Raw genomic sequence first — 20,731 nt, 5'->3', positions numbered from 1 at the left:
TTCCTACTAAAAACTAAATTAAACCATTAATAATAACAACACAAATCTTACGTAAGAAACTTAAAATAAATTTAAAAAAAAACTAGTACATTAAAAAGACTAAGCAAAATTATGCTCTTCAGAATTGTATGACAATTTGGATCAAAAGTTTATCACTGCACGAAACACTGAAATAAATAAAATTAACACTTAAAAAATATAATTATGTTTTTGAAAGATCCTATTTTGCTGCCGAAATAATTTAAAATCCACACTGTCAGCAACCAAAGGTCGCATACTTCAGATAAATATTTCTTTCATTGGTAACAGAGTAAAGTAAATATCCAGGAAAAGTAAACTATTCATTCATACTATTAAAATAGTGAATTAATTGATGATTAATGTTAATCTCGATTGTGAGTCTAGATATCATACAAGTCTTTACTAAAGTTATTTTTTTGTTGTCAGAGTTTAAGACCATTGGTAGGTCATGGTAACTAGAGACCATGAAGTTTCCAGGATTCATTTGACTACAGGCTAAAGTGCACAGTCCTATATGTATGCTGTACCCTCATATTCTTTCATATTGTCTGATTTATAACGCAACCCCCCCCCCCCCCTGTTTTTGAGCGGTTTAGCGGGAACTTTCACATACTGTGGACTGTGGACATGCCTGATAAATGATCCAATAAGTTCATTTTCATAAAATCAAATGGTATTCGCTATTTGTGATTATGCCAGGCAGTCATGCACATCACTGCTATCAAAAGTGTGTATGTAAATTCCTCTATAGAATAAAATAAATAACATAACAAATCTGTGCATTTTATATCGTAAAATAGTTATATAATTTAGCCTTCAGATAGTGTAAGTGTTCTATAGTATGAGCAGTACTTAACAGGGCATTCTAAAGTGTATACCTTATTGTTAAATTTACATGGTTTTATAAATAATTAATAATATAATTTGTTTCAGGTATTATGGCTACAATTTTCGACCTACAGCAACTGATTGACATGATGTCAATCGGCACTCTTCTTGCCTACACGATTGTCTCCATATGTGTTTTAGTTTTAAGGTGAGTTATTTAGTTCAAAATCGTGCCAACTTAAGACCGTTGAAACACAAATGGGGTAGAAATATATATTTACTATACTTTAGGAAATAAACTTTCATTACATGTACGCATAAAAATTATTATATTGAGTCACACAATGAAAATGTTATGGAAATTCACCCATCTAATAGGTTTTTAGGCCCAGCGAAATAATTTTATTTTGGCTCAAAGCTATGTTTATTAGCGGTAACAAAAATTTTCAGCCACCAAACACACGGTTTCACTATCTGCTACAAAGAAATCCTTTTTGTCGCTAAAAAATATTTGGCAATGTGATTTTCACAAACTATTTTGTAGCAAGAGAAAGAAATATACATTTTTATTTAGCTCATTGATCGTACTCTGATCAGACGTCTAGCATTAAATGCGGGAACTTTAAAGACCCATATGTAGAGACATGCAAAATTGGCGGTTTTGATGGCCTTCAGGATATACTGCAAATACCTCTGTACAATCGGGCAAATAACGCAAGTTTTCATTGGCTGCCGACTTGTAAGTCGTGTCAGCTGGTTTGTCTGTGATTCGATCCTTCTTTGGTTGAGGGTTTATAACTGGTTGGGATTCGTCCAGATTAACAGTAAGCCAATAGCAAAATTATCTAAGAGTTATATGTGTTTGAATTCTAGCCAATCACCGAATGAATCCGCGAATTTTGCAGGTCTCTACCCATATGTAATAAAGTAAAAATGATTAAGACAACGTAAAAATATTTGTCCATTTTAATCCTAGTTTAGAATTGAGTACTTAATAAACTTAATAACTAAAGGTAATTCTATGTATACTTGTGTAAAGGTATATGATTTTCGATTATTAACCAATGCAAGAGAGTGGAAAAATGTCTAGTATTCAATTAACTCCAGGACTGACTTCACAGTCCGCTCTGTAAGGAACGCAAACATCACACGGTCATTGGCTCCTCACATGCAAGGACGTATAATCTGGGTTGCCTGTGATTCGTCAGTCTGTAGGTCTATGGGTTTATAATTGGCGCAGAGACCTTCAGACGGAACTGTGAGCCAGTTACAAAAACAGAATTTTTTTTTTTAAATTATAACTAAAGGCAAAATGAATCCGCGAAATTTTTTTCCGGTATCTAACCATTTCACTCTTATACACATAATCATATTTTAACGACAGGACTAATGCTCACTGTAATTTCTTAAAGGTGCCCGCCTAGTCAGGGGTGTATTGCTTGAACGAAACATCATTTAAAATGTAAAATTATGTCCCAAAGTTCGTAATAAAACGCATTTGATATATATTATATTTGAAAGATTTGTACAATGGGAGTGCATGACTTGATGTAAGCTTTTGGACATACGCCATTGCTAAGCACATGTATGTCTGTAGAATGTTTGTGCTGTCATCATTTGTGGGTTTTTTTTTTCGTTCTGTTAGTCCATTTTTCTTTGTTTTTCTTTGTTTGTTGACCATATTCCTGTTATGGAATATTATTTGGTGTTTATATCCTGTTGACAACAGCAATTTTTTTTTTGCTTTAATTGTGTTTTTGTCTCTTTTTTTTTGTAGTTTTCTTCTACAGACATGCGTGTGCTTTAGCAATGGCGTATGTCCAAAAGCTTACATACATCAAGGCATTTGATGTATGCATGCAATGATAACCCCAGACATGTGTTTCACAAATGTTACGGTGTATTTGCTTGTAGTGTTACGAACTATATTTTTTCTTGGCAACTGTTTTCGAAACGAATCTTTTTGTAAAAGTACAGACTCTTTTTTCTTCCGTGTGTGACGTAACAAAAACAGGCTAGGCTGCGTACTGTGTGTGTGTGTGTTGGTGTGTGTGTGTGTGTGTGTGGGGGGGGGGGAGGGGGGGAGGGGGCAGAAGAGGCAGGACTTGCACAGCACCTTCTCGCGACTGGTCGCAGGTACGAGGACAGACCCTCCGCGAGCTACGAGTTCTCCAAGAAGGCCACCCTGACGTTCGGCAGCAAGGGGCGACTGGCGGTGGTCGCGCGCGCACTCAAGCACTTGTTCAACCTCAACAACCTCAAGCAGCCCACCCCCACCACCGAGAGGATAGCCAAGTGGGGGATCGCCGCCAACAGTGAGTGCCCCCCCTCCCCCCCTCCTTCATTGTCCTGTCGTGCCCACAGTCCCGGGTTCTTTCAATTTTTCGTTATTGCCTTTGATTCCAAGTAAACGAAATTCCCAAAACATAGGCAAAATCTCGTCAAAACTATATTACACGCAGTAATTTATTTGTGTAATTGGCGCTGTTGACACACGTGCAGACCTCCGTAGCGTAGTCGGATGCACACCGGCTTACGGTGCGAGGGGTCCTGGGTTCGAGTCCCGGGTAAGGCATGGGTGTAAATTTACAATTAATTGATTGCTGACGATGATATGATAAGGTCTCGGATAAGGACAAAGTACCCTCTGGCTGTTGGTGTAACACTGTAAGCCACCCTAATTCAAATAATAATAATAAAAAACATTTCCCAGTGAGTTCCCTAAGGAGAGGGGGGTGGTGGTAGGGAGGGACGTGTGCAATTTGCTGGTCCACGCTGCATGACCCCTCCTGAGGTTCCCTTGTGACAAACAGTACAAATCAGCAATGTAGTATGTTCATGAAACTGTTTCAAGTTAAAGTTTCCCAATGCAATAATTATTCCAAGAACCTATCAATGCCCGGTATGGAACCGGTATGCCAAATATATATATATTTTTTAATTTTAGTCTGAAGGGTATATTTCTGTACCTTGGAGGCATAAGACACTTTTTTTTTTCTCTCACGAGAGCAATTTAAAGAATTTTAAATAATACCTCACTTATTTACTAAACTATATTTTTTTACCCAAAATATGTGCATTTTTGATATGTACATTGTAGATCTGTTGTATGCCACTAGAAATAATGTCGAACGGTGGTCAAGTTGATGGTTAATAGTGATCTTTGCCCGAAAGTTGACATAGTATCTTGTGCCTCAGAGATACAGATTTATGTCAACCTTAATCCTTAAATTATTTGCGTTCAACTTTTCTTTCTTCAAAAGTTGTATGAAATATTTTAAAGTTGACATTTTGAGACCATTAATTTGTAAATATCCCAAGGCCAACATCTGACTAATATCATGTCATGTTTTACAATAATTGCATTCTTTCTTTGTAAAGGCTTCCTGGATGTATGCCTTAATCGATTCCGAAATTGGAAGAAGAAAAAAATTATTCTTCGGTCCAAAAGTCCCGGGTTCGATTCCCGGCTGGGGTATTCCCTTTCTCGTATTCAAGGCTGTGTGATGTGTGATGCGTAAGGCAATGGCAAACCACAGAAGGATCACCCTTCCACGAGAATCTCTTAGCGCGTTGCTGTTTCTAACTGCTGGAGTCACCTGCGCCCAGAAAAAAAAAGGAGCAACTTGTAATTTCCGTCTGATGTTAGAATGACAAATGTGCTACGGGGCGCGACGCGATAAACGCGACGCGTTTTTATGGAATAATTACCTTTAGACAATCGCGTACGTACAACTTGCATGCGATTTTCAGTCGCGTTTAAAGGCTTCCCGATTACGAATATTTATCAGCTATTTCCACCTTCGTCGCGGGCGGGAGTTTATTGAAACGCATGGCAGAGATTTGTTTCCGAATGATCATCAGACTGGTGCACTGATGACATTGTTTTTATTCTTACATTTTTCAAAAATTTTGTTTTCTAAATTTATCTGTGAAATCTTTGGAATGAGATAATGACAGCGATCCTTCCTAACAAACTTGAAATATGGGATTTAAAAATACCCTATTTCCCACAAATACGTCCGTTAATAAACTTGTAAACATTTATAGCCGTCGTGTGTATGTGTGGTACAAATGCCACTATAAAATGTCGTTAATCCGGCATCCTGCAATCCGGTTCCAATCAAGCCTCTCACGTTCAGATTTTTCCGGGTGCATTCCTGCCGTTGACCTTGGCCGCCAGGTAGAGATGGCCACGATATATCGATAGATAAGAAATATCAATGTATCCAGGCTCAAAACATTGATTATTTGGTATCGGTTTTTTAGTCCTGATATTTTTATATCGATATTTTGTTCCGATGATATCGAATTAGAATAAAATTATATTTAACAAGTAAAAAAATAAAATCATTTATGAAAATTATCTGTAAATGAATTTGGCAGAAAAAATAACAAAATGGTGAACCGAATCCTTCGGAAAGAACAAATTATTACTTAAAATGAGGGGGAAATAGCGAACTATTGCAGTACACAGTGGGGAATTTCATAAGTTGGTAAGTTCAAGCATTGCAATGCAGTGTCAGGTCAATTGTTGGGCACAATCAAATAACTTAACAACTAAATTATTTTTTTATTTTTTTTATTATTAATAATTCTCTTTTCCACATGTTTGTTGGCTTCTTTTTTGCTAAACATCTTCAGAAGAATAAAATACTTAAAAATTAAAAAAGAAACTTTGGAGGAAAAAAACTTTCTAAACGTATAGAAGATATATTATTGGATAGTAAAAACATTAATACAAATTATCTCTTTTGCTAGAAAGAGCTAAACTTGTACTATGTAATTCCTTTATATTAGCTCATGTATATCAATAACTCAATTTTATAATAAGTAAAGCTTGGGTATTATAATAGACCCATATATCGAGAATATCGAAATTTAAGGCCGATATATAATAAGTAAAGCTTGGGTAAAAATGTGTATATTATGATAGACCCATTTATCGAGAATATCGATATTTTCAGGCTGATATTTTATCGGTACAATTTGAGCGATATATCGAAAAACCGATACATGGATGTGTAGAAAAGTTCGGGCCATCCCTAACTGCCGGTTCAAATTATCGCTTTGATGGCGTTGTTTAGTTCGCTCAGAGTTTATCGTTAATGTCGGTTTTCATTTCAGTACATCGGGTTACTTTTCACACTCGATATTCCCGTATACGTTGACACTTGATAATCTGGCAGATTCGCGTGCTGTTCAGAGATGTGTATTTGTGTTGGTGAGGCCTGACGCTAAGTGCGACGCCCGCTGGTGCTTCTAGCGCGGTGTCGCTTCTACACTGGCGTGGGTAAGGTCAACGTAACCGTAACGTTTATACGGCGGAGAAACGAAGGTAAAGGTGTACTGCAAGTCCCTGCTGAGTTCTTTCGGGAATCTGTTCCGGGCTCTTTGAAAGGCCAGTTTCAACTGATCCGCACTCAGAGCGTTCTTATACCTATGCTTTTTTTCTTTGTAAACAGACACCACTATGGTAAAGGGGGCCTTCGACTTTGTCTCGCTTGCGCTGTGCTGACTTATTGCGGGCCTGCGTGTGGTCGGCGAAAGGGCAGGTCCGACGGGGGAATGACGTGGCCCCCCGTGTGTGGGGCGAGGGGAACGGACACGGCCGTTACGTCGAGGCGTGGAGGCGTCGGGGCGGCGCCCCTGGGCCGTCCGGTCGACCACTAGCCAGCAGATTATTACTCGCGCTCCCCTCCCACATGTGCGCCCTAATAGGGTAGGGTGGGAGTAACTTCCAGTTCTCTTGATTTTAACATTCCAGAGCTTTAAAGTAACAGAACTGTTGTTTGATCGGGAAGGTATTAGAGCTCCGGCAATGACCAGCGGCTGGGGCCACCAACCCAGCATAGTCACCGCCTCGCTCAGCTGACCAGACAGTTTGCTGTGTTCTGAGCCCTAAGACTTCATCAGAACTGCTGGCGCCCACCCCTCAAAGCACCCCATTGAACCCGTGGTCCGGCGGAGGCGCAGCTGTGTCGTCGCTCAGTGGCGTAGCTAAGGTGTGACTGGCGCCCCTGGCCAGACTTGAAAATGGCGCCCCCTCTTGGATTAAAACAGAGGGGGGGGGGGGGGTAGCGTTCAGTAACTGCGAAACCGTCGCGGCAGCGCCCCCCCCCCCCTCCTGCTCCGGCGCTCCTGGCAGAGGCCATCCCTGCCACCCGCCTGCTACGCCACTGTCGTCGCTCACCACGTCGACTCCGCACCGGGCTAGGGGGAACCCCTCGGAGCACCAGCCAGCCAGCCAGCCAGCAGGGATGTCGTGTGGTGTCTGTGCCCCGCAGGCGTGCTGTGCGTGCTGTTCTGCGCCAGCCTGGTGCACGCGTCCAGCCAGCTGGCGGAGGGCGAGGGCTGGGCCGTGGTGCTGACCTTGGTGCTGGGCGTCTCGCTGGTCGTCGCCCTGGTGGTCGTCGGTCGTCAGCCCGTCTCCGGCGCCAAGCTGTCCTTCAAGGTGCGCTCCGCCGCCTCCCTCGAGGCTTCTCCCGGAGCGCTGTAGTGCAGTGTTGTCATATCACTTGTGCAGTGGTGCTATACCTATATGGAGAACTACTCCAACTATGAATTACTCTGCTACGAAAAAAATTAAACGGTTGACAAGTGTAAGATCGGTATAAATGACTAACTCGAAATATATTCTATATTATATAGCTTTTTTTTTTGCATCGAGCTTAATTTATAAATTGATATTTTTAAAAGTGGTTGTTTACAGACAACCCCCCCCCCCCCCACTTCATTCTGTGGGCCCCGTTGCTAGAAGTCATGGTGAACCCCCCCCCCCCCCTTTTTTTTTCCTAACAGATTTTAAAAAAAAAAATTTTTTTCCGTTATGTATATTGTTTTAGTTTTATATATATATGCCTTTTCACAATTATTTTTAAAACACATTAAAACTACTTTTAAGTCAGTGTTTCGATTGTCAACGTTAATTGATTTTGAATAATGGCAAATAAATGAGCGTGAGTGTTCTGCACTGTCAGCATGGTGTCACGCCAATTGGTGGTGGTTTTGTTACTCACAGTTGTTGTAGATTCAGACACTTTCTGTACGCACAGCATATTCCGGATAATATTGCTCTGGTGTAATATTACATCGGTAACTAAATTTAGGCCTTACTGTTTAATTGTTTTCTATGATTTATTTAAAATTGTCTACTTTTTTTGTTCTAATTTTTTTAGACCCACGGGCCCCGTTGCCATAGCAACGGTACCACCGGCCATGGGGGGCCCTGGTTGTTTATCTACTTCTTGCATCTTGCCTTTCTTACGACTGCCTAGCTCTTAAGTAAGAGACTATTTTTTTTGTGTCACTGCAGGTTCCGTTGGTACCACTGGTGCCTGGTCTCAGTATCCTCATCAACGTCTACCTCATGATGATGCTCGACTCCAACACGTGGATCAGATTTGCCATTTGGCTCGTTATTGGTAAGAACTATCTCGCCCGTAAGCATTTAGTAGAAATATATATTTTCTTTAAAAAAAACTATACCTAGTTTTAGAGGAGAAATTGTTAAAATATGGTAATATGACTACAACGTTTTAATGTTATTTCGTAAACAAACTCCAATGTAAATATGTTTTATTACACACACTCACACTTTCACACCTATAACACACCTATGTGTACAGATAGGGAACAGCATTTGTAAGTGATGGGTGATCAAAGTAGTCTCAGAAATATCCCTTTAAAAGACGTCAAATTCCACTTTCATTGTCAATATTTGTGGTTTAAGGTAATTACTACAGATGTTTTACTGCGTAAGCGTTGCATGTGTGTGCTGCATGTCCTTCGCTATTAGCTTTGAATATATATACTGTATAGAAGTCGCCAGCCCAGGTTAAAATTTCTAATACGGTTTTGAGGTAGTTGGTTAATTCACCGCCGCAATCGCCACCATCTCTAGGGCATCGACATGTGGTGGTCCCTAGCGGACAAGTCTCGAACTCTTCAAACACCCCTTCCCCCTCCCGTTGAACGACGTTGAGCTGCAGTGAATGATAGGTGGGGGGTGCGGGGAGTGACAGCGGGCGACAGCGCTGCGCTCTAACGTGTAAATAACAACTAAGACGATACAGGGCGTTACGGCAGCGCACTGCAGCGGTGAAGTTCCCAAGCTGCTCATCATACGCTTCTGAAAAACGTAGAGTAAATCCTATCCACTCGCGACTTCTATACAGTATATATATTCAAAGCTATTAGTAAAAAAATATTTTCAAGCATATTTAATTCAGTTCATTATTTTTTCGTTTTGCTCCCGTGGCATACAGTTTTACTTATCCGTTTATGTTTTCCTACGTAACTCATCTGCATTATTTATGATTTTTTTAAAATATATTTATGATGTCCAAAATGGTGGATGAGACTGAGCCTTAAAAATCAAAATCCCGTCGAATCGTTTTTTCATTGTCCTGTAGGCATGCGGTGTGCAGAGCTTTAGAGGGAAAAAAAAAACACGTGACTTCAAAACTACTAGAGATATCCGAGTGGTGTCAATTTACGGAAGGCATTTGACAATACGATGGGGGTGGATGAGTAGTTACGTCTCCGGATTTCGTATTAAAAATATACGCAATTTTTATCACTGATATTCGCAATTATGGACCCAGAATCCAATATCAGCCACTAAAGTATAATATTTAAAAGCACATATGTAATTTTTATTTGTACGTAGCCTTTTTTTTTTCATCCTGTGAAAATTTCTTTGCATTGTGCGCGCGCATCTTAAAAATTCACTCTCATCAGTTTTTTTTATAACGCACCTAAAGAAGTACCAACTTCAAAAATCTCGATACTCAACCCCCGAGTGGTTGGGAAAGGGAGGGAGAGGGGTCTTTCTAGCTTCGCCTTCTATATCAGCCCTGGGCCCACACTGGAAATAATAATTGTACTTTTGCACCATTAAGGGGCCAGCCTCGTCAGGGGTGTATGTATGTCAGTGAGGCGGGATGATAAGCGCTGGTGCTTCTAGCGCGGTATCGCCTCTAAGCTCAAGGCTCTGAACTGGCGCGCAGTCTTCTCGTCGTCACAGGATAGCTGTGAAATTTGTGCGGTGATCGTATTTTCATATTACGGGGAAATGAAGATAAAGGTGTAATGCAAGTCCCGTAAGTGCTTTCAAGAATCTGTACCACTTGTTTTACACCTAAAAATTACTCTGAAAACATGCGTTTCAGCCATTTTAACTCTTCTAAAAATACAGCTTTAAAAAACTTAATCCGAAATCAAAAAAGTACTTTTTGGCCCTCAGCGAACTCTTAAATGCTTTTCTGTAAGCAGACCCCCAATTCGGATATCTTGAGAAGTTTTGAAATCGCGTGGTTTTTTTTCCTGAAGCTCTGCACACCGCGTGTGTGTGTGTCCGGGTGGGCGGAGCCCTTAAAGAGTGGTGATGTTGGCAAGGGGCCCGCAGGGGAGTGTAGACCAGAGGCGAAGCCAGGGGGGGGGAGTGTAGGGGTTCAACTCCCCCCCCCCCCCTCAAACAAATTTCATATTAAAATTAATAAAAATTTTACCTTTACAATATTCAAATTTAAGTACCGAAAACTGTTAAATTAGCACTATTTTACACCCTTAAAATCCAAATTTTCCCGGGGGAGGATCCCCGGACCCCCCAGCTTCAATACGGGGGGGGGGGGGGGCATGCTTCTTAACACATCCCATGCACAAATCCTGGCTACGCCGCTGGTATAGACGCGGTGTGTCCGGCCCTCGTGCTGTCTTGCAGGGTTCCTCATCTACTTCTTCTACGGCGTGGGCCACAGCGAGGAGGGCAAGAGGAGGCAGCTCAAGGCGCTGGAGCTGAGCTCCAAGGCCCACGAGGCGCGCGGGGCGGACGCGGCGGGGGCGGAAGCCGAGGTCAGCTCTCCGGGGGCCGGCCCCCAGGTGTGACCTTCCCCGCGGCCCTGACGGAGCCCCGGGGAGCGCGTCTGCCGGCGAGACGAACTGCCCAGCGCCCTTTCCCGGACACTCGCGGACTGCAACACCGAGTTATCTGATCCGAAACTTCCGCGGTATTCCACACGGAATTCCATTTCTTCGCGACGCAAGAGAAGGGGGTTGTATTATTTACCTGTGACGTAACCCAGCCTAGTGGCAAGTAAAATAAAAAAATCCACATTAAAAAGGCTATTTTTAACGAATTTTCTGACGTCATGAAAACAAAAAAAAATTTGTTTATTAGCTCTTTTTTTTAAAAAAATATGTAAATTTACAAAAAATTTACAATGTCGGGTCCTGTCTGGAAAAGAATATTTTGATATCACTTCAGACTTTTTTTCTTTTTCAGTTATAAATATTTTGGGTAAAGGAGGGAGGGGGAGATGGCTCAACCCTTCCCCTAATAAGACCGCAACTGGTATTCCGCATATACTTATATTTTGTGAGTCGACATGATACTAGTTTTAAATGTGCAGGTTATTTATAATCTTGATCTGGCTGAATGAGCGGTCAAAAACCTGTTGACTGGGTTTGTTTTGGAAACCCCTCCCATTTAAAAAAAAAAAAAAATATTTTTCAAAGTATTAGGTACTGCCAAAGAAAGTCTATATAGACTACATAATTAAAAATGTAATAAATACTTTTCACGGGTGTCGATTATTTTTAATGAGTAGTGTGCTCAATAGATTCAACTACATAAGTTTGAATGGCATTGGAACTGATATTTGGATAACGTCTCTGGAACACAGACAAACTCTCCGACCTTCGAGTCAGCACTTTAGTATCGAAGGGATTTGGACGTTTATCAAAGGGAAAGAATTCCTCGGAAATTCTTGCATCTTCAATAGATTCCAGTTCTCTTAATAGTTCATAAGCAATCAGCAGAGAGATAGCTGCTCTACTAATGACCGAACCTAGTCAGACGCCCGAATAATACGTTTGCGTGCATCTTGGCCGATTTTTTTTTTCTGTTGATAAAGTAAAAGGTATGCTAGGTTGAAAAATAATAGCCTATATTTTTTTTTGTAAGGGTAGGTTTTCGCGTGTGTAGGAGATCGTAATTAAATGAAATGTTGGTTAGGTTAAGTTAGATCTGATATATATATATATATTAATTCGGTCCGCGAAGTTGCACGAGCGAGCATCGAACTTCGGATATGTTCGGGACTGATCTGGGTTCGGTGAAACGAATGCTTCTCCCTAGTTGCTGTTGCCTGGCTTTACGTTGAGTGGTTGCGTACGGATACTTTATGCGATGGGAGCTATAAGGTCAGGTATAACGAACTAAGAACGACCTGGGTTTTCCTCGTCCACAAAAGATTTATTGGGAAAACAGTTGCCAAGCACTAGTAATTTATATAGTGTGGAAACTGGGAACAATAAATACTGAATATTTCTTGTCGCGCTTACGAAAATTGGCGCAAAATTTATAATTTAGATTTAAGTGTTATGCAATCATGAATGTTTTTAACCACGGAAACAATAATATAATATTCAACAATTTTACTTTATTTTGCTAATTAATATTTCCAGGTAATACTGGAAATCTATTCAGTCAGGGATCGATTTACAAATTTCTTTAAGTATTTGGGACCGCACAAAACATAAATACCTAGGCAAGAATCCTAAACCAGTATTACTGCGAACATTTTTTTTTTGTGTGGCGATACAGTTGTTTTTAGTAAGTGTACAAATACAACAGATTTACAAAATATTTCTTGGACTTTAACATACATCTGTCATTTTACATTTCAATTTTATTCACAAAAATTGTTTACTGTGTATAGGTGTATGTTTATTATATATTTCCTAGTCTTGCTAATCTTTCGATAATGTTTTGACAACATAAATTGAAAAAAAAATCTTTGTATATTAATTTTACATATTTAGTTATTATCAAAGTATCTAAATAATTACATGTTTTGGGCTTGAAAATGTACTTTATTTATTTATTATTTATAATACAACAGTAATGAACACATATCTTTTGTTCATGTGTTCTGCTCTATGTCGCATAGCGTTTCATAAAATAATTAATTTCCTCAGTTACTTGTACAAAAATTCTGTTAAAATGTGCATTCTCGAACTGTACATAATTTCAGGAACATGGTATATTGTATAGTACTTCTCGCATGAAATTTGTCATTACTTGTTAAAGGAATTTTATGACATACATAACCAGAGTGTCATTTCCTGTAGACTTTGCTATGTAAAACTATAATGTTAAGACTGGCGAGTGTATTATACTTTATAATGGACATATTTTAATATTTGTAGAATTTTGTGTATGTTTGTACATGTTATGTATGCAGTTGTGATAATACTCCTTAGTATGTATGTGTAGAGAAAACACAAATCTTTAAATTTTTTTAGACTATTAACTTTAACGTCTAAATGAAATCGTACCTGTTATTCATTTTACGTACTAGATCATAGACCAATCTCCACTATTTTGTAATTTTTTTCATATTTTATCTGAAATAATGTAAAATGACGTAAATTAAACCTGTATTTTTTAATGTATTGGCTTTAAAGACCTTTAGAACCCATTACGGAAGGTATTAATTTTTTTCTTAATATAACTGAATTATGTTATTGTATATAATTTTCCGTTCACTAATTTTTTAAATTATTTTACTGCTGTTTGCAATACAGCTTACTAATGAAAAAAAAATTTTGTCTCGCTACGGCATATGACCCAATTTGGGCACTTATTTGATGTAAAAATTTCGTATACTGATATAATTATCATGTTACTTAGTTGAAGTCGTATGTGTGCATAAACTAGTTGTTTTCTCTCGGCAGTAAATTATAGAAACTGACTAGTAAAAAAAAACGCTTCACCCTGTCATGTCGAAAATTTGGAAAAAAATAATTTAAAAATGAAATTATAGCAAAAAATAAACTCTGAAGATGACATGGACTAAACCCCTTTATGTACTGCGTATGTTAGAGATAGAATGAATGGTGTGACATCCTCTACAACTTAATCATATCAGTGTGAATTTTGGCACTGTCTGGACGGCAATATGAAAAAAATATATACATCATAAAATCGTTTAAAATTACACAATTAAAATAAATTATCATAAAATAGATTAAAATTACCCAATTACACAATATTACGACAGGTTACTAATGACTTTCGCTGGAATCAACTTCCTCAGACAACTGGCTGCTCGCACATTTATGTGATTAGATGAAGATATTTACATAAATAATTTTTTTGCAGAAAATTTTGCACTACACAGGCTTTTTTCTCTCGCAAATTTGTATGTAGGAGTTGGATGTCTTTCAGTCAGGTGATGAAATGTTTCTTTTTAGTTTTTTTTTTATCGTGCGGAATAGTTAAACAATAACAATATATAAATGGTAAAATGTGGTTTTGATTAAAAAAAAAAAAAAAAAGGAAGTTCGAATTATCTTGGAAAATTTAGCTGTACAACTAAACTTACGTGGAAATATTAGTTGTGTAACACATTTAACCTACCTCCATTGGGGAGTGTAATTTTTTACCTTCATCTTGGACCAAAGGCTCCATATCAGTGATCCCAAATCCACAATGAGAGTGAACAATAAAAAAAGTTCCGTCTAGTGATCATAAATAGAGTCCCGAAATTTCGCGGATTCCTCTGGCCTCAGGATAGAATTCAAAGTTATAGGTGTGCTCGACGCATGTTTACTTTCCCATTGGTTGATTTCTTAGCGAGAACATTTTTATCCTTGTTATTTGGCACTACCTGATTCGCTTACTTCTCTCCTAGCTGGACATCGTTGGCTCACGGTCGTAGAGGGGCGTGTCCAGATAACTGCGGACCAATCATGAACACAGTGCGACAGTGCGGAGGTTTGCATTCTAGCTTGCGACTAAATGAATCCGCGAAATTTCCGTGGCTCTAATCATAAAATTTCCCAGATTTAGGGTCAGACATAACCACAAATTTGATTTTTCTAGATCATTTTCTTATTTACTGGTAGTCTATATATATATATACATATACATATACATATATATAATTGGATTTTGGTATGTGTGACGTCGATGAACTCCGACACCGTCTGACCGATCGCCATGAAAGTTCGTATACATGTATATTTGAACACGAATATTTTCGCGATATCCATTTTGCGATAACTCACTACTAGATAGCGCAAGCAACTTCTACACCATTCAACCGGTTGCCATTTAATATTGACGTTCAAATTAAGAAGACACTATGTCTACATCTTATTTTAAAATGTAGTTCCCTTCAACCTGTTTTGAAAAGCTTACTTCAACATGGAGTGTTGACAGTTGTTTTATTCTCAACATGGATCTCCTCGTGTGTGGTTTGTGGTTCCAGGTGTTATATCAGCTCACCTTGCATCACCCAGAATAACACACTGCCTTTGCCGAGATATCACAAATTTTTTCATAACTTCAGGGGTGATAGATGCCCCATATCTAGGGACCGGAAAAATTCGCGGGTTCAATGACCTGTGGGATGAACTCCATAGTTATACGTACTCTCGGTCAAATGTCACCCACCCATTGGCTGCTGTCTTGTGAGACGCCCCAACGTAGCAGCCTGTGATTCGATAAAGCGTTGGCTGGGTGTTTCTCATTGGCCCAGAGTCATCCAGGTGAGTTGTGAGCCAATAGCAGAGGCAGCACTGAGGTATAACTGTTTGTATTTTAGCCTATCGCGAAATGAATTCGCGAATTTTTCCGGTCTCTACCCATATATTATCCTTGCGTCCGCCTCTGACGGTACGTAATGCTACTAATTTTCAGAAAAACAAAATATTGTTTTATGAGTTAAATTATATATATATCGTCAAGGACGATATCATTAAACCTGGACGCCATCTGTGGAGAATCGGTCGTTGGCGTGTGGTAGGAGCCAGTCCAACATTTGCCTGGAGTGATTCTAGGGAGAACCACGAAACACCACAATCAGGATGGGCGCAGTGGGACGAAAACGCAAGTCCAAATTTTCACCACTGCGTCGGGCTCCTCCCAAATTTAGGGGTGACGCAGAACTGAAATATAAGTGTTCGCCGTTTAAGAAAATTCTCTTAGAAAGCAGGTAAGTCCTCCTGCCTAAAACGGAACGGCATCGATGCTTCAAGCTCAGATCTGCTGAAACTAATGTGCAGCCTGAGATTATACTGCACTTCTGACTAAATTTATATAATCGTAAGGTATCGTGCATTGAAACTAAAATTACCCATATGTTTACACTATAAAAGTAATTTCTTTGCCACAACAAATGGTTTGTTTTTGACTCTTTCTCTCTTTCTCTCTCTGTATGTGTGTGTGTATATATATATATATATATATATATATATATATATATATATATATATATATATATATACAATTGGTGTAAAGAATATGTTTTGTTGCAAGCTAAATTACTCTATAAGTAAACCAACTAAATAAAAATATTCACTTTTTATAATCGTATTAATATTTTATATTATCGTGTATCTAATGGAAGATATATTTAATTTTAAACAAAACATTAAGATAATATTATTCTTTTATTTCTAAGGAGTCGTAATTGAAAGATACCATCTTGGTTTCAATTGTATTTGTGTACAATATTTTAAGACATTCAATACTTTTTTTTTTTGTTCTTTTAAGAATGGCACATAATTTTATGGATTGCCTTGTAAATAAAGCCCGTCTGCTACAAATAGTTTCTCCTGTGAAACAATAATTGGTGTTTAGCATTGAATTATTATTTTTGAATGACTTCACTTGTGATAATACTGTCAAGATACACTAATTTATGGTGTTATAAAAATCAGCAGATGATAAAAATTTTAAAAATTAAATTTTTGTTTAAATGAAATATGGTCTATAAAATAAATATTGTTTTAATTTTATCAAGCTGGGTGGTTACAATCTGAGAACAGTGGTACACATTTACACTGTACTGCAATTCGAGCGCAACATTTTCAGCGGCATTCTGCTGAATTACAAGGAAAAAACATTAAATGCCTGCGCTATCGCGGGCAGATTAGGCTATCGCATATCTCTCTCCACACATCAGTTACGAATGTTACTTCGATCGAACGGTACAATTGGATGATGAATTGATGTGGATTATGAGACAGGCGCTCGAGACCTTTTGAATTATTGCCTTTAACTCCTGATAATATCCGGAAGCCCCAATATCTTGTGACAGGAGACAGATTTGTGCGAAGTGTGATAAGAAAAACAAAAGGGGTCATGTCTGTTCAAGCGCTAATTGGCAGAGATCTGAAATACGCTGTGTGAAATTTCCTTACATTTAAAGGAAATGTTCACGGAATTGGACCATTCGCCATATCAAATGACTGCGGTCCAATCGTGGACACAGTGAAACTTCTAGCTGCACGCAAGTGTTGCTGATATACGTGATAAATTAGAGACCTTCAAAATTCGCGGTTTCGATGGCCTTCAGGATAGACTGCACATACCCCTGTACACTCGGGCAAATAACGCAAGTTCATTGGCTGCCGACTTGTAAGTATTCTCAGCTGGTTTGTCTGTGATTCGATCCTTCTTTGGTCGAGGGTTTATAACTGGTTGAGATTCGTCCAGATGAACAGTAAGCCAATAGCAAAATTATCTAAGAGGTATATGTGTTTGAATTCTAGCCTATCACCGAATGAATCCGCGGATTTTGCAGGTCTCTAGTGATAATCTATGCACGCGGTATCACCATTAATTAAACACCGGGGTTTAACTATGATCATGCAGTCATTGCCTGCTCGCCCGGGACAGATTTGGCGTTGTTCTTCAGGATGCAGTTGAACATCTGACAAACCTTTTTTATTTTGGCTTGGCAGCCGTTACAATTGCTGACCGTAAGTGGTTCAAAAGTCCATGCTTGCCAACTGACGTAATCGACTGAAGTTCGTCCGGGTGTCTATACACGTGGACGTTTTTAAGTGCACCGTGTACCAATGGCGGCTTCACGATGACTTTTCGGGAGGGGCTATCGCACAAAGAAAGGTCGTGGTTGCAAAAAAAATGAAAGTGGTCAGATATTGGCCTTGGAATATTATTTACAAATTACAGGTTTCAAGTACAGAACCTTAGTAGCTCCTTTGAATATATATACTGTATAGAAGTCGCCAGCCCAGGTTAAAAATTGTAATACGGTTTTGAGGTAGTTGGTTAATTCACCGCCGCAATCGCCACCATCTCTAGGTCATCGACTTGTGGTGGTCCCTAGCGGACAAGTGTCCAACTCTTCAGACACCCCTTCCCCCTCCTGTTGAACGACGTTGAGCTGCAGTGAATGATGGATGAGGGGTGCGGGGAATGACAGCGGGCGACAGTGCTGCGCTCTAACGTATAAATAACAACTAAGACGATACAGGGCGTTACGGCAGCGCACTGCAGCGGTGAAGTTCCCAAGCTGCTCATTATACGCTTCTGAAAAACGTAGAGTAAATCCTATCCACTCGCGACTTCTATACAGTATATATATTCAAAGGTAGCTCCATGCAACTTTTGATGAGATAAAAGTTTAACATTTGAAATTAAATATGTAAGTAAACATAAATATACACTAATCAATAAAATTGGTCTCGGGAGGGGCTATCGCCCCCACCGCCCCCCTTCTGGAGCCGCGCTTGCCGTGTATTTATTCTTCATGAAAAGTTAACTGGAGTCACAATGCCTTGACGAACACGATGCAGCAGGCCTGACACGCCCAGTAGCCAATGAAATACAAGGTCGCCGCGACCTTGTTCGTCAACACGACTAAACACGCGCCCCCAACGGCCCGCAAGAGCCAAGATTACATTTTAAATCTCGTCGTGTCGTGTCGTGCCGCACGACGGGAAGCCGAACGGACACCTTACAGAACTAAACTTCAAAAACATTTATTTACCTTCGTGGCAATTCTTTGTGTTGAGAAACGAAATTTCCTTTTACATTCGGGTACACATTCATATCTGTTGTGTGACCATGGGCCTCTCTGGTAAGTAAATTTAGGGGTGTGGTGGGGGGGGGGGGGGGGGGGTAACATGGGATGTAAATATATTTGGCGAATAGAAGTAAAAATATCCAAAGAGAATGTATTGTATGTAATGTAATGATAATAATAGTAACAATGTAAGGATAATAGTGTAATGTTGAATGAAGAATTGTGTAGAATGCTTTGGGACGAGAGAATTCGCACTTGGGAAAATAGCACACAAAATACACTTAATTCTAAGAGACAGAAACAAAACATTTCTTAAATGAAATATATTTATTCTGAGAATCGTAGAAACTTGAAAATAAGAAAAATGAAAAAAAAAAAAAAAAAACCTTGAGTGCTATTCTGCTGAATATCACTCTCACTTCTTATGTATACAATTTTTGGAGGGGACATGTCCCATTATCCCCCCCCCCCGCCAGAGAGGCCCGTGTATGTGACTTCAACTGTTTACTAAGTTTATTTTTAATTTTTAGCATACCTAACAGCGGAATTATTTTCTGTCCATTATCCACACATCTGTAGATTGATTCCTTGTGTATAAAATGAACTCCACATATCTTTGTGCAATAGACGACTAAATGTTATATTGTTATGCACATCAGCTATAAACAGGAAATAAAAGATTCACATACGTCCTATACTGTCTTTGGCGCATTATATACTAGATCTTATGGACGCATTTGACTTGGAATGATTTGTCGACAGACATGTTAGAGTTCGTCGTGTTAATGTTGTCGTGGTATTGTGACCATACGCTATTAACTCTGTCGTGCCGGAACGATGTACCACGCCTAATCGGATTTGTCGTGTCGCGGTGGTCGTGGCATTGTGACTCCAGCTTAAAATAAAATCAATAATTATTGATTCACGAAGATATCAAACCTTTGTGTTCCTTTTCAACACAGTACTTCGCCCACCTAAAGTGAGTTAATTATAGATAGCCTTTAATTCAGAGGGATGTAGTGCAATGATAATCATGAGTTATGGCCTTCAATCATTTAGATATTGACGAACATCTGATATAACACCTTACTTAAAGTATTAGTAGGCTAGGTATTATTTTTATAATAATGGCTGTCCATGGCAAAATTTTACGGTTTATCTGAATGTGTCAGATAAATTGATCGATGAATGAAATATAAACTTTATTTCTCATTAAATACATTTACATTTAAAATTATACTATAAATTTATATCTCTCGAACTGGGAAAACTAACAAAACCTCGAAAAAAATTTCAGCTTTCTAAGCAGTTTACAAATGTTAACTGAAAGACGTTTTACCTGTTTTAACGTGTAAAAGTAACGCAGTTATACGCATAACTCAGTAATAACAATAATAATAATAATGTATTTGACCAGGGAAGAGATAGAAAAATAATCTTTTCGGGAGATATGACGCAACAAGTCTACGAATTGATCAGATTATGGCAAAGCATACGAGAGTGGCACTTAAACACAGGGCACAGGAGTGGCAACATAACGCAGCCAAGCTCGCAAATGCATTAAAGTTTACAACAACGGTCAACTTTTTAAAAACATATTTATTCCCAGTCAATGATCATGAAATGATGATTTCACTTAATTGGCATCGAACATTCTGTCATAATTTAATGAAATGCTTGAAGTTGAACGCGAATGGTACATCACATATTTCCTCCGTTTGCTTTCAAACCTCTGGGCTCATTATTGAATTCACTTGTTAAGAATAACCACAACTGCAATAAAGTTACGAATGATACTAGTTTTACAGTCGCAGAAAATATATCAATGTATACAATTTTCCTAATTTCCATGATAATTTATAATATTTTAAAACTATCCGTTGTACCCAAGCTGGCGTCTTTGGGGTTTCTCATCCCCCCCCCCCTAATTCACCACCTTGCCAGAGGCGGCCACAAGAGACCAAAATACATTCGTGCTTCTATCCTCTAGGGCTTCTGAACCATGTACGTAACAATGAGCTATGGAGTGGGTGGGT

The 20,731-nt window shown here is 39.0% G+C and overlaps 1 protein-coding gene across 1 annotated transcript in view; it reads left to right on the top strand.

Moving 5' to 3' along the window:
* Positions 1–16,026, top strand: part of LOC134534107 (cationic amino acid transporter 2-like) — an 81,439-nt gene extending 65,413 nt beyond the window's left edge. The window contains exons 10-14 of the mRNA XM_063372163.1: positions 955–1,057; positions 2,986–3,164; positions 7,137–7,303; positions 8,165–8,273; positions 10,574–16,026. Of these exons, the coding sequence (XP_063228233.1) occupies positions 955–1,057; positions 2,986–3,164; positions 7,137–7,303; positions 8,165–8,273; positions 10,574–10,737 (722 nt within the window). The 3' untranslated portion in view covers positions 10,738–16,026. The remainder of the gene's footprint in view (positions 1–954; positions 1,058–2,985; positions 3,165–7,136; positions 7,304–8,164; positions 8,274–10,573) is intronic.
* Positions 16,027–20,731: the final 4,705 nt, after the last annotated feature.

Source organism: Bacillus rossius, chromosome 7 (genome assembly GCF_032445375.1).
Source record: "Bacillus rossius redtenbacheri isolate Brsri chromosome 7, Brsri_v3, whole genome shotgun sequence".
In the NCBI taxonomy this organism is placed as follows: domain Eukaryota; kingdom Metazoa; phylum Arthropoda; class Insecta; order Phasmatodea; family Bacillidae; genus Bacillus; species Bacillus rossius.
Note: the sequence above shows the minus strand (reverse complement) of the source record. Positions and strands in the feature narration are given on the sequence as shown.